The 13,387-nt window shown below is 42.8% G+C and overlaps 1 protein-coding gene across 6 annotated transcripts in view; it reads left to right on the forward strand.

The window, feature by feature from the left end:
* Positions 1-13,387, forward strand: part of STARD13 (StAR related lipid transfer domain containing 13) — a 499,960-nt gene that overhangs the window by 470,165 nt on the left and 16,408 nt on the right. For all 6 annotated transcript variants that reach the window (XM_033104423.1, XM_033104425.1, XM_033104424.1 and 3 more), the window contains 3 exons: positions 3,960-5,362; positions 6,534-6,707; positions 7,820-7,979. In XM_033104423.1, the coding sequence (XP_032960314.1) occupies positions 3,960-5,362; positions 6,534-6,707; positions 7,820-7,979 (1,737 nt within the window). The remainder of the gene's footprint in view (positions 1-3,959; positions 5,363-6,533; positions 6,708-7,819; positions 7,980-13,387) is intronic.

Raw genomic sequence — 13,387 nt, forward strand, 5'->3', positions numbered from 1 at the left:
AACTCTCTGTAGCATCCAGCACACGTAGCCATCTCAGCCACAACCATGTCAGGAGAGTCTCGTCAGTTCCCCTGCTGAAACCCAGACACTTTATGCCTGTAGGATTTTCGTGGTCTACCAAACCACTGAGATAGGAGGACAAGGTTAGTTTGGTGTTTCATTTTCTCACAAATACATCTGACTCCTAGAGATTTCCATTTTGCATTTCTAAATAATCAAACTATTTTGTTTTAGCCTCAAAAAACTTAAACTGATGAAATCTGGTCGCCTCCTAATCAATAAGTACACTTCCACAATTACTATTGGAAAGTCTGCTACATACCTGACAATCGGCTGGGCCCTGGAGTGTATAAAAAAGTTAAACTCTAGCGCAGTGTGTTTTTCATACTGTGGATCATGGCCCATGGATGGGTTGTCAAATGAATTTGGTGGGTCACAAACAACATTAAAAAAAAAAAAAGGAAACAGACTAAATTAGATTATAAAATATTAGCGTACAGCTGAGTGAAGTATGTCAGAGAAAGACAAATACCATATGATTTCACTTATATATGCAATTTAAAAAAAAAAAAAAACACAAAACCAAACAAATAAAACAGAAACAGACTCAAAGGTATAGAGAATAAACTGGTAGTTGCCAGACAGGAAATGGATGGGGTGCTGGATGAGAAAGGTGAAGGGGAATAAGAGGTACAAACTTCTAGTTCTAAAATAAGTGTCATGGGAATGTAATGTACAGCACAGGGAAAATAGTCAATATCATAACAACTTTGTATGGTGACGCATGGCTACTCAAGTTATGATCAGATGGTAAAGTATATAAATCATTATGTTGTACACTTCAAACTGATATAATATTGTGTGTCAACTATACTGTAATAAAAAATATTAGAGTTCAAACAAGGATATGTGCAATTGAGTTGTGATGGAAAAAGTATTTCTTATTGCATGTCACTATCAAGAGTTTGAAGGAGACTGCACCAGAGGAAAACAAAGATAGAGAATCCTGTCAATACCCTTTGGGACATACTATGATAATTGTATGCAGGAGGTGCTAAAGGAGAATGCGTGTTTTTTTGTTTGTTTTTGCTTTGTTTTTGTTTATTATTGCTTTGGGGTGTTTTGGTTCAAACCATCTAAATACTGAAAAATTTCCCTGAGCTGTTTGCCTTTTTTTGCAGGAGTTCACCACTTTTCACAAGCCTTGGTTGGGTTGTAAACTTCTTCCTATTGCCCAACACTAGTATAATAAGCTCTTAGAGCCTAGCAGACAGGGGCAGGCTTCCCAGTCCCAGCCCAGTGTCCAGCTTGGCATCCTTTCTTAACCAAAATAAAGGAGTCCTTATCCAACTAGTAGTATGTGGTTTACTAGCATCAGCCTCCTAGTTTGGACTAGATTGAGAGCGCTCGTTGCAGCCAACACTAAATATTGTATTTTCTGTTTTAAAATATCTACAGTTTCTTTAAAAGCATATCCTTATTTTGCCTTCTCAAACACTGTTTGCTAAAAGGGCTTTTGCAGAATACTTACTTCATATCAACTACCCCTCACTAGTTTCCTGAAATGTGATATGAAAATCCAAAGCTCAGCCTTCAACCTATCATGGTGCCTGATATATAATGGCTGTCAGATGTCGGGTTTTGTTGTATTGATCACAGGGAAAGAGGAAGTAGAAAATGTACAGAGGAAGTATAATTTTGACTTATCACCCCAGAGTCTTGTCTTCTTTCCTCTTGTATAACTTTTGAAACTCTTTTGCCAAAGCTTTATACAACTTTTTTAAAACTCAAAGCTAATTTCCCACCGTGACCCCAAAACTATGGAATTCTGTTAGTACCTTGGTTTCGTACTGTCTTCCAGGTTATACTTGAATGTTCAAATTTGTCATTTAGTCCAACCCATATAAATCTAGATTTTCAAGAAATAAACAAGAATGGGGATATCACAACATTTACTGACTGAGCATCTGTTTACTTTTCCTTGAAAACAGAATAAATTGCAAAGTTAAGGGGAGTTGAGGTGGATGCTAGACATGTAAAAAGATAGATAAGCAATCTTAGGCAATAAAAAAGTAGTTGAACAAACATTGGAAAATAACAAATAAACAAATACTCCTCAGTGAGGGACTGCTAAATGTTTTATTTCATTTAATCCCCTCCGGGAACCCATGAGGCAGGGCCTGTGTTTATTCCCATTTTATAAGTGAGAGAAACTTTGGAGAGAGTAAGCAACTCTGTACAGTCTCATAAGCTCTTAACTGGTGTTACTACCGCTCAGACCTGGGTCTCAGAACCAGATACCAAAGTAAAATAAAGTAAATTCAATTCAATTAAGAAAAAATTATTGAGCGGTTACTATGCGCTTGGCATTGAGGAGGATACAAATATGAATAAAACAGAAACACAGGCACTGCTGTTGATGAGCTTAGCTGCAATGATTGAGAGTGGGTGTGTGTGACATGAGCTTCAGTTATCATTTGAGGAAATGCTACAGGAAAGGTCTGATCCAAATGCTATAGGAGTGCAGGGGAGAAGGTAGTCGGAGAGAAGCAGTTGGAGAAGGCTTCAAAGGAAATGTGACGTGTGAGCCGAGCACCCAGAGTACCCAAGAATGGTCAGGGACCAGGGAAGGATGTTCTCGGCAGTGGGCCACATATATCCTTTTAGACTCTTAATCCTGTAACAGAGCTGAGTGTTGGGGCGTGGCTGTGGGCCAGGGCAGAGTGCAGGGAAATTGGAAGGCACGGCTGAAATGAAGCAAGAAAAGTAAGTGCATTGCAGTCAGGGTGAACGGGCTTTGAATGCCACACAAGAAACACTGATGGTTTTTAAGCCGGGAAATTATGTGATCATATTTGGATTACACTGTGGAAAGCTGTTGAGATGGGGGAGACACTGGAGACAGGATTCTAGCCAGGTTTTGACTGTAATGGACCCAGGCAGAGGTGCCAAGAGCCTACACAAAGGGAATGGGAATAGATACAAATAAGGGAGCAGATTGGAAAATCATCTGAGTTGGGCCTTGGTAATATGCATAGTGAGGAGGAAGGAGCTGGTGACTCAGTTCATCTTGGAAGGAAATGAATATTTATATGCTCTAGGTCAGGGTCTGTACGGGGCTGGAGGGATTCGCAAAGATAAACAAGGTCATCTCTGGCTTCAGGGAACCCTGACTCTCATCTCTCAGGGGATGCAAATTCAGGCAGAACCCAGACCAGTGTGTGAGGAGATAAGTGTGTGAGGAGCAGAGCAAAGGAGTGAGTGCCGCCGTCCTGAGGTGTGTTTCCTGCCAAAGCCATGGAGGTTCAGAATAGGTTAAAAACAAGAAGCCTGGCTTAGCAGAGCTGGCTGATCGGACTCTCTTCAACTTGTGATCTCTAGAAGGGCTCCCAAGTTTCTACTTACAGGAATCCAGTACATAATTGTGCTGTTAATTTAAGACACAGTTGGGGAGACTAAGGTTAAGGAATGTTAGTTTTGAGATGTACTAACTTGGAGGTTCAGAAGAGGGAAGCTGAAAATATGGGTCTGGAGCTCAGGGAAGAGGTTTCAGGAAAGAAGCAAGTGCCTTCTTTGGCAAGATTAAGTTTCTATGTGAAGAAGAGAACCGCAGATGTTTTAGATTTAGACTGTCTAGTCAGATGGTAATTACACTTTCTTTGTAATCAGTCAAAGAAAGCTTCTTAGTAGGGAAGGAACTATTCAGAAACTCTATGAAAATTGAAAAGAAGAAAGCTTGGCAGGTTAAGAGGAGATCCTCTAGCAACCAGGGAGGAAGAGGGTGTGCAACAGTGACTGACGGGGGAAGCACCGAGTAAAGGTGCCCAAGAAACCCAGAGGGCACCCGTGAAAGGGAGGGAAGAAGGGAGAGCAGGTGGGAGCACGTGGCCTGTGCACCCCTAGATTTCCCATTTCCTCTGAGCCGCCTGTCAATACACATTATCCTTGATGTTTTTTAGGGTGACGACTCAGATGAGGAAGATCTCTGTATCAGTAACAAATGGACTTTCCAAAGAACCAGCCGCCGGTGGTCTCGCGTGGATGACCTCAACACACTGTTTCCTGGGGGAGACAGAAATGGGTCATCAGGAGACATTAGGATGAGAAACACGACCAGCAGTGAAAGTGTCCTCACAGACCTGAGTGAGCCCGAGGTCTGCTCCATCCACAGTGAGAGCAGTGGCGGGAGTGACGGCCGCAGCCAGCTGGGCAGCCAGGGCGCTGGCCGGGAGGCATTCGACTGCTCTGGGCAGTACTGCACCGACGGCAGCCCGGTCATGCTGGATGCCAAGGCAGTCAGCAGCAGCCTCCCACAGTCCCCCAAAGACGTGCTCAACCACCCTTTCCACTCAAAGAATGAGAAAACCAGCAGGGCCAGGGCCAAATCATTTTTGAAACGCATGGAAACACTCCGAGCAAAAGGAGCACACGGGCGGCATAAGGGGTCCGGGCGGACAGGAGGCCTGGTGATCAGCGGGCCTGTCCTACAGCAGGAGCCGGAGTCCTTCAAGGCCATGCAGTGCATCCAAATCCCAAATGGGGATCTCCAGAACTCACCCTCGGCTGCCTGCACCAAAGGGCTTCCATGCTCCAGCAAATGGAGCGGCGAAAGCAGCCCATCGGAAAACAGCAGTAGTGGGCTGAGCACGCCTGGCCTGAAGGAACGAAAATGCCAGGAGGCCAACAAGCGCGGGGGCATGTACTTGGAAGACCTGGATGTGCTGGCTGGGACAGCACTGCGGGATGCAGGTGACCAAAACCACATTCATGAGTTTCATTCCCAGGAGAACTTGGTAGTGCATGTTCCCAAGGATCACAAACCAGGAACGTTCCCGAAGGCACTGTCTATCGAAAGCCTCTCGCCAACAGACAACAGCAACGGGGTGAACTGGAGAACCGGGAGCATCTCCCTGGGCAGACAGCAGGGCCCCGATGCCAGGGAGCCCGCGCTCATGGCATCCTGCCACAGAGCAAGTCGCATCAGTATCTACGACAACGTCCCATGCTCCCATCTGTATGCCAGCACAGGAGACCTTCTGGACTTGGAGAAAGATGTTTTCTTCCCTCGCTTAGAAGACGTTGTGCACCACGTCAACGGGGTCCGAGACGTAGTGGACGACTGGTCAAAGAACGTCTTGCCAGAACTGCAAACACATGACCCGTTGGTTGGAAAACCTGGCTTATGCCCCTTCCCGTCTCCTAATCAGATCACCCTGGATTTCGAAGGCAACTCGGTCTCTGAAGGCCGGACAACACCCAGTGACGTGGATAGAGATGGAACATCGCTTAATGAGTCGGAGGCCACAGGGGTCAGAGAAAGGAGGGACTCGGGTGTGGGGGCCTCTCTGACCCGGCCAAACAGGTTGGTGGCATGATTTTGAGAAATGATTCTTAATTCACTTCATAACCATCATTGTCTAGTTATGTAACAAACATTTCGAGAGCACTTACTAAATGCCTGACACTATCATCAGTGGCATATCTGCTCCGGAATCATTTGAACAGAAGTATGTTTTTCCGTACAGTTAACAATATGGTGATTGAATCCATGTTAACTCACATTCATTTCTCTGAGTGTTTACTTTTTAATTCAGTCTTAGTTTTATTTTTTTAAAAAAATGTTTTAGCTTATGTGCCAAGCACTGTGCTGGGACCATCCGGAATCCCTGACAACGGAGGCCCAGCACCTGTACACAAGTGCTCCCCTTGACTGCGCGGCAGTATTCATTCAAATGTCTCTACCTCGAATGTTGCAGTTCATTTTAATTCTATGCGAAAATTCTGAAATCTATGGTGTGTACTTCATAAGTTTATTTTATCTGTAAAATGCCAATTACAGTGTACATAAAAGCTGTTTCACAAATACCATGTCAGAAGTACCCTAGACAAATTGTCCTGGATGGGCCTAACAAGTAGAAAGAGTAATAATGTGTGTGCTGCTGGGTTTCTAGTTGAGGAACTGATATCTTTTGGGATTCAGTATTGTGTCATCACTTCAGGACTGTTTCATCTGTGCCTATCACCTTCAGGCTCCATCTCAACACCAAATTATAGAGTACAGAAACAGGATAACAATGTGAAAATATTCTATGGCTACCAAAACTGAGATATTTCTCTCTCTCTCTCTCTCTCTCACTCTCTCTCTCTCTCTCTCTCTCTCTCTCTCTCTCTCTCTCTCCATCTCTCTCTCTCTCTCTTTCTCTCTCACACACACAAACACACACACACACTGTCTCAGCTGCTCTCAACACTTGGTAAACGAATTTAGGAGTAAACAAATAAAATGTATTCAATAACTTATTCAAATCTCCTCATGAAACAGATAACGACTTTTCTCCAGATTTATCAGACTTGGAAATAAATAGTTTCTTAAGTCTATTCTGTACATGTGTGTCGTCTATATCCCATTTGCTTTGTGATTTTTCTCAGCTCAAAAACTATTTTGATTAGCAACTTAAAAATTAGTGACAGCGTGTGTGTCCCGATAACACATCCGCTTTGTGACTGCTTTTCTGATGGTCTTTCTGGTAAAGGCGACTCCGATGGAACAGTTTCCAGCTCTCCCATCAGCCTCGGCCGTCCACGGCATCACCCCACATCAGCAACCAGACGGCCGGCCAACTGAACCTGCTCCAGCGCTTCTCGCTGCTTCGCCTCACGGCCATCATGGAGAAGCACTCCCTGTCCAATAAACACGGCTGGACGTGGTACGTACCACATTCCCTTGGGAGGGCATCATTCGTTCTAGAGCTAAGTATGTGATCGCAAGAGCTTCAGTATTTGCTTTCTGATTTCCAAAGAACCCGTTCGTTGCGTTCACTGCTGATCTGAGAATAACTCCCCAAGTCCTGCTGTACTGTCTGCCTCCTGGACTGTCTCAGATGCAGGAAGCATGGCTTTATTTGTAGCTCTCCGTCGGTGTCCAGGGAAGGCAGTCAGGCTCCAAGAAGGACAAAAGACAAGTAAAAGATGATTGATTGTGAACAGAGGAATTAAAAATAAACTTGCCATAAAATAACTCTAGCCATTTACTGGGAAACATCTGTCATTTGCACCTTCAGCTCAACACTTAGAGCACTGATTCATTCAGAGCGCATTTAATCATTCCAGTACACGTCTGCTTTTATTCCATTAGCAAATAAAAGCAAGAATATGCAGTAAAACCTTGTAAATAGGAACTGACAAAAGCCGATGTTGGAACTTGAATCTATTTTAGATGATTTGGTGGATTTGAAAAAAATATAAAATGTGTCACTAATTGTCCTACGGTATATAGCATATAAAGAGAAGAATTGGCAATGCTTTTGTAAAAATATTTTAGAAAATGATAAGCTGGATGATCAAATTAATATATGCGTGTGTATTAAAATTTCCTTTAAAAAGTACAACTGGTTCTAGAAAACCATAGCCAAGAAATGTGCTTTATCTTCTCTCCCCTTGTATTTCCCCCGGCCCACCCAAATTAATTCTTCTTGTTGTGGTTTTTAAATTTGCTTTGTCTTGGGGACTTTTAAGTGTTTATTACTTGAGAGGTGTGTAAGTCACAATTAAATTAGAAAGTTGAACACTTGACTGGAAAACAGAGCCATAAATCCATCTGCTAACATGAATCATGCTGTTTAATAGTTACAGTTCCAACATAGGCAAAGGGCACACGTAGTATTTCCATGTACTGTGATTAATTAAGAGAGAAATGTTGAATTCCCCCATGCCTGCTGGGTATTCCAACAAAAGCTTGGCTTCCCTCTTGCTTGCTTTCACAGCCTCTCCCCACAGTGGGCCCCAGGAGGCTTGATGACCTGGTTTCTATGAATTCTAGGTCAGTTCCAAAGTTCATGAAGAGGATGAAAGTTCCTGATTACAAAGACAAGACTGTCTTTGGTGTCCCTCTCATCGTTCACGTCCAGAGAACAGGACAGCCTCTGCCTCAGAGTATTCAACAAGCACTAAGATATCTACGCAGCAACTGCCTCGATCAGGTATGGTGGGAAATCCCAAACACAGGCTTGGATGTGTGGAACGCCAGACAGAGTCAGATGTGTCCAGTGTCAGATCGGACATGCCTCACCGAAAATGAAAGGCACTGGGATCTTTATGGGTTAATATTTGATTTGAGGAAGCTACCTCCTGGTCAAGCTGTTTGAGGGTGTTTCCTCAGTGGCACCTTGAATGACACCCTGGTGACTGCAGAAAGTTAATGTTAACACTTTGCACCTGTGATGTCTAATTTGCATTCCCCAGAAACTATATACTGCATTTTCTTTTTAATTATTGTCCCAATGCCACCATTGATTTCACAGCATTCTTTTTAGCCCTGTTTTATTTTTTTGAAAATAAGTTGATTTTTATATCTCCTTTTATTAACTTTTTTTTTGAAATAGCACCATGACCAGGAAAACCTAAAGCAAAGACAGATTTATTTACGTTTCTTTAAAATGTGCAAGTAAGATGTGAAAACAATATTAGCTAAATCAAATATCCCCTCATCTTATAGAGTTGATTAGAATGTTCCGTCTACACACAATAATGTGGAGATCATTTTCTGTCACCAGGGCTGCTGGGGAGCCCCACAATGGTGGACTATGATTGAGCCCAGAATGCAACCCATCCTATAACTTACTAGACCGAGCCTTTGTTCCACCGAGTTAACACCCATTAGTTTCTTAGACTTTCTTTTCAAAATAAGTGCCACATTCCCACTTGATAAATTGCAACCTTTAGCAGTGAAGGTATTTTCAGGCAACTATGCTATGATGCCTTTTATTCACTGTACTCTTTAATACCATGTGAAGAAACCTAAAATTATGTGCACTTTTTATTGATTTACCCTTAACCTTGGGCTCAGTGGACAAGAATGAGCTAAGCTACAAGAACTCAAAGTTCACGACTACTGATGCCTGTATCTCCCCCAATACTGAAATCGTACTTAGCATCAGGATGGTCTCTTGATGAATCAGGTACCAGTTTTCAGTGGAACAGGATAGGAATAAGTCTTCTTTTGGTGCCAGCTTTGTGACAACTAAATGCATGAACCCCTTTTCCCCTCTCACTCCTAATAGAGAGACTATACAGATACACATTTTTCCATATTTAGATGTTATAGTGACGAGCAGGAGTGGTTGCTCTTATTGCTGTTGTGGTGATGGCTGTTTTGTTTTGAGAAATAGCCTTATTGCTTTGGCTGTTATTTCTCAGAAAAAAAGGCAACAGACAACCTGTCTGAAACTATGGTACTTATCTTTGGCAGACTCCCCAACACGGACTTGTGAATAACATCCCAATAGAGCAAACCAATGAATCTGGTTACTTAAGCTTTACGTTTTTATTTAATTTTTTAAATTGTAGAACTTTTACCAAAAACACACATTAATCAAAGGTAGGAAGATGATATATGGGTATTTTATCACAAAAACTTTTTTGGAGAGGTGGGCTAAGATGAATATTTGGAAATACCCACTGTAATCTCTTTTATAGCTCTGAAAGTATTGCAACCAAGCCCTTTGATGAGGACTTTGTGGTCTCAATTGTATTTTTGTTGGTTTAGTTAGTACAAGATTATGTTTTGTGGAGGATAGACTTCTATTCAACCATGTCTTTTTCCAAGCTTCTTAATTTTTAGAAGGATATATAAGACTCATCCCCCCTTTTGGCTGATTCTTTTAGAGGTTTTTGGCTCTGCATTTTACCAAGCACAGAAAATATTGTGTTCCAGACAGTCTAATGAATGGCCAGCTAATGCTTATCAGCAAAAACTCTATTATGAGAAAACAGTATTTGTTCAGGAATGCCTAAAGGAAATTTAGGCCATCTATGCCATTAGCTCAATAAGAATAATAACCTCTCTTGAGTGTCCAGCGTGTTTGAGGGATCATACTAAGTGTTTTGCATTCATGGCCTCATTTAACCCCACATCTGCCCTGGGTAGTGTTATCTCCCAGGTGGTGATGGTGGAGCCAACAACACTTGCTTGAACACCTGCCTGACTTCAGAGTCCACATTTTTAACCACTGCACTCTATTACCAGCCATTGGAATTAGTTGTCCCTAGTGGACTTTGGGGAGATGCCATGTCTAGCATTGAGAGGCACTTTGAGAAGTGGCCCTAAACAACTCATTGATGAATTTGCCATTAGGATTTTGTTGCTGATGTTGATCATTACATTATATAGTATCCTTTGTGAGAACGAAGAATTTTTTCCTCTAGCCCCAGCACCTGAAAGCATCATGTTGTTTTTGGACAATTGGTCTGTTTTTATATTAAGTGCACCAGACTTATTCATCTGGGTATGTTTTCCTCTCTATATTGGCTGCTAGAAGTATTGGAGCCCAATATGTGCTCTGCCTGTAGTAAATATATATGATTTTTTTGTCACAAATGTTGTATATCTGCCTCATTCCTAGTTAGCTACCATTTTCTATCTTTGTTTTCCTTTTACTTGGATTTTCTCATCTATTATCTTTAATTGCATTGTGTTGTATTTTATAGATCATTGTAAGTCACCTTGAATTCCTTCCTGACCACGATAGGGTATACATGAATGACTTGTAATACTACTGCTCTCCTTACCACCGTCTTTAGTGTAGATGGAGAACCAGTCATGGTCCCATAGATTCTAGAATGTGCAGCACCAGTACCACTCCTGTTATTGGGTCCCGTCTCCTGTTCGAAGCAAAAGTCATGAATAGAGAGAAAGCTAGTGGACACTAAAACCGCCTCAATCCCTCCTCACTGATTTATTCTCCATATCAAGCCTATAACGACTTTTTAAATGTGGAAGAATGACTCACAGAAAAACAGTATGCTGGCAAAGCTTCATCGGAAAGACTCATTTCAAGGACCTAAATACTGATTCTCAGTGTAACCAAAATGAATAAGGCAATCCTCTCTCGAATCAGTCAAAAGTAAGAATCTGAGATGTCAAAGGAACTTTGACCATCGCTAGTTACACCTTATGAGGCCTCAACGCCGGCGGGGATCCCCCCCGTGTATGTCCTTCCCCTTGGTCATCACAGAGTGTGGAACGCAACCAGAGCCCCCAACCCCCTGTCTGCTCCCTGTGAAGAATGAGGCAGTAACAGGAAGGGAACCAGGGAAAACTAGAAAAACATAATGAAGAAAACCAGGCTCAAGAGAGAAGCTGTCCTGGAGACTCTAGAGCGAACAAGAGTAAATAAAAGTGAATGAATCAGAAAACAAATAGAGGGCAAGAGTAACAAGGAAGGAGTGGACGTGACACTAGACAAATGTTCTTTCTGCGCCAACAGCACCTCCTTTGAATGGAAAAGATTCAGGTCTGCACAGGATCTGGAGACCTCAGCCCCAGCCAGGGTCGTAGAAGACCAGAATGTCTCAGAATATCCTTCCGCTAAACCACATGTGACTGGCATGGCCTCCCTCTACGTGGTCCCCTCGCACCACTACCCAGGCAGGACTCTCCCAGGGCTTTGCCTTGACTGCAAAGACAGAGGCTTCCTGCCGTGAAGTGGGCCCCTTCTCCTTACGCTAAGCCTTCATCTGGACACGGGCATTCATCACAAACAGTGGAAGACAGAGCCCTGAAACCCTGCCAACCTTTCACCTCCTACACTCCCAAGTGCAGAGCCGTTTATATATGATGAAACACAGCGTATCCATTTTCGCCCTTGCAGCTGGCTGCAGATGAAATGAGGAAGTTTAGCCTTCAATTATGACCCATTTGTGTTCAGACATAGCAGTGTGTGAGAGGGGCCTTGCTTTGTGCGCTGAGCTTTTATTTCTGCCCTAAACCAACTGTGCACAGAAGGATAGGTTCTACCCAGCTCCTGCGGAACATGAGGTCACTGCAGGGAGAGGCTACCCCTGCTGTGCTCAAAATCAGAACCCAGCTGCATCCCATTGTTAGGGGCCTTGCCTTCTGAACAAAACCAACCTTTCTTCATTCGCTGAGCACATTTCTAAAGAAGAGGAAATGGAAGTCCTGATAAACCTCATTAAGTACTGAAAAGATTAGCATAAACTGGATGCCAAGAGGAGATTTAATATTATTTAGATGAAACTTGAATTCTAATGCAGCACTCATGCCCAACCTCTCCTTCTAATGGCGTAGTGAATTTTAAAAGCCCAAATTAAGCTGGGAAGACACTTCTACTCAGTACAAGTGTCCTCTACCCACTGCTTGCCCTGTTACCTACCTCAGATGAGGTGAGTGAGACTCTGGGGCCTGTTTTTCAATTATAACTTTAGAGCTTGTTTTTGCACAGCGGAGTTTAGGTGGAAGACAAAAGAGAGAGGGATGTAAAGCTAGACCAAAGAAGCACCCACCACTCATCCTTTTACCTTTAAAATGAGAGATCACGTGCAAGAGTGATGATTATAAAATGAACTTTGCGTTTGCTGACAACCATTCTTCCCTCTTCAGAGACAGTGTGTGAGCTGTGCTTTGAAGATCAATGAGAGCAGGACCTGCTGTGTAATTCGCAAAATGACCATGGGAGATTCCTTGATCAGGAGTTAAGAATTTAAAAACGGTGACAGCAGAACGTTAAACCAACCATGAGGCCCTGTGTGACTACCCAGGTCGCTTGCCCACCAATGACAGACATAGAGGCAAATTGTCCTTGGATTTTCTTCTTCATGAAACTGAGGGATCCAGGGCAGCCTCCTTCAGTGGTGATGACAAGGATGCCCTTAGAAGCAATGGATTTTGAAAGTTTTTCAGTTTTCCATTTTTTACTTGGGAAAAAAAAATTTAGCCAAAAATGCAAATTTTATCACTGCTTTGGAAACTTTTCAAAGAAGAAATGGTTACTGGCACTGACTTATGCTACCACCCAGGATTGTTCTATAAAGGCAGGTAGAAGAAGTTCTTCTCTCTGGTCTAAGGACATTTGCGCCATTTAAAGAAACTTCCATTTACTGTGTGCATCCAGTTTTCCACTGCAAGTGACAGAAGCCCCAGCCTCAAAATGACTGAAACAGTATGAAATTCATGAGCTCACCTAAGAAGTCAAGAAGTAGGGTGGTTGCAGGGTTAGTTCCTCCATCAGCTCAAGGACATTTTTGAAAACTGGGGTTCTTTTCACCTTTCCCTTCTGCCATCCTCAGTTATGACATCTGGAATCTGATCTGATTTCAGACCACCTTTTCTTTATTAGGTTTAGGAAAGAAATTTCCTTCTGTGCTTCCAAGACAAATCGACAGAACCCACAGATATTTCCCCCGAACCTTGGAAGACGAGGGTGGGACGGGAAGGTTATTGTCAGAATTGGAGGCGGAACAAATAAATACCTGACAACTGTCTGGACATCCTGTGAGATCTAAGTCAGAACAAGCAGATCGCAGCCCACAGCTGGAGTGCTCCTGACATGTCTGAAGTAATTAAAACAGCAATGTTTGCTGAAACTAGAAA

The sequence above is a fragment of the Rhinolophus ferrumequinum genome, chromosome 4, assembly GCF_004115265.2.
Source record: "Rhinolophus ferrumequinum isolate MPI-CBG mRhiFer1 chromosome 4, mRhiFer1_v1.p, whole genome shotgun sequence".
In the NCBI taxonomy this organism is placed as follows: domain Eukaryota; kingdom Metazoa; phylum Chordata; class Mammalia; order Chiroptera; family Rhinolophidae; genus Rhinolophus; species Rhinolophus ferrumequinum.